At 47.7% G+C, this 1,596-nt stretch overlaps 1 protein-coding gene across 1 annotated transcript; it reads left to right on the plus strand.

The window, feature by feature from the left end:
* Positions 1-680: 680 nt before the first annotated feature.
* On the plus strand, positions 681-922 carry H310_15185 (hypothetical protein; the record flags this gene model as incomplete). The annotated part of the gene is made up of 2 exons (XM_008883171.1): positions 681-814; positions 898-922. The coding sequence occupies 2 exons, from the start codon at positions 681-683 to the stop codon at positions 920-922; spliced, it is 159 nt and encodes a 52-aa protein (XP_008881393.1).
* Positions 923-1,596: the final 674 nt, after the last annotated feature.

Genomic DNA, 1,596 nt, shown 5'->3' on the forward strand with positions numbered 1-1,596 from the left:
ACAGAAAGCGTCGAGTTCTTATAAGCAATCATCAGCTTTATGCGAGTGTCGATGGTATGTCGCCGCTGGACGCGCTGCGGCAGGACCGGCGTTGGCATCAAAGTTCAAAGTGCGAGGGATTTTCGAATCGACCAATCACATTGCGTTAAAATTGAATGAGAATCACATTGGATAAACTGCGTGAAATACAATTGTGACTATTTTTCGCCTAAACGGCATTGCTCATCAGATGCTCAATTTTATTCGAGTACCACTTTGTCGAGTTTTTATCAAGTCGACTGTACTCATTTACGGATTGTGCACTTGATCAACCAATTCAGGAAGAAAGGTGAGATGTTTACCAGAGCATGTGTATCTCTCCAAACTGCCAGTAAGTATCTTTTAAAAATACATTTATCCGATTTCGTAGGTCAAGTATACAAACATCAAGAGAGGAGTAGAACGACTGGCCTACATTTTCGCATTCACGCGAGTAAATTGTCTTTGATCGAATATACTTGAAGAACGGTAGTGTTTATCGGAAATCATAGACCACACTCCTACGCTCGAAATAGCAAGATTAATTGGACAAAAAACTGGTTTTGTGAAGTCTCCAGCGCCGATGACGATCCTACAGAGACAGGAGACGTCACTTGAGGACATCATCGACTCATGCCTCGCTGACAGCACAAAAGAGAGATATGAGTCCGGGCTATGACAACTCATTCATCGTTTGGGTCTACCAAAACACACCCGTCAAGGTCGGAACAATTTCAGGATACCGCGCTGCACTCCGGTGGTACTACAAGCGGGAAGGCGTTGCGATGCCAGTGGAGTACGCGACAATGCTCAAAACGATATTCACAGGTCTATTAATATGCATCATCATCGCCTGCACTCATCACACCACGATCGTAGGAATGCACCGTCTAACTGCAACTGACGAGCAGACGTCAAACCTGAAGGACTCTGGCAAACGGCCGCTTGGATTTAGCACGTATGAGGCACTTTGCCAAGAGTCCCTCCGGAGATCCGACAGCGGTTTTGTACACCTGTTCCTTGTGATCTCTTGGAACTTGATGGCGCGCTCTAAACCGACTGAGACGATTCACATTGATCACATTTCGTTTGAAGAAGATGCAATTGGTGTCATGTACTTTAAGTCAAAGACCGATCAGACCGGATCGAAGCGCCGAGACCCTCGACATGTCTACGCAAATCCATCATCACTGGCAATTTGCGCGTTTCTTGCTCTGGGTATGTATTTTGCTTGCATTCCTACTTTGGCTAATGGACCGCTCTTCCCTGGCGCCAACCAACGCGATCGTTTTGGAAAGGCCATGAAAACCTTGGTCAACGCAGTGTTGGGTGAAGCAGAAAGTGGAACAGTTGGAACGCACTCAATTCGGAAAGGCGGCGACATTTGTATGCTCTGGGAGCACAAGCGGACCATCGGTTATCAGTGTGTGCCCCCCTACGGTGCGGATGGACATTGGGAAACGTGGTAGAAAGGTACATGCATTACGAAAAGGCTGGCGACCCGTTTGTTGGCCGCGTAGCTGCAGGCCTCACGCTCAACAGCGCCGACTTTGCCGTGCAGCCTCCCCACTTTGCCAC

This window comes from Aphanomyces invadans (assembly GCF_000520115.1).
Source record: "Aphanomyces invadans strain NJM9701 unplaced genomic scaffold supercont1.210, whole genome shotgun sequence".
Lineage (NCBI taxonomy): Eukaryota > Oomycota > Saprolegniomycetes > Saprolegniales > Verrucalvaceae > Aphanomyces > Aphanomyces invadans.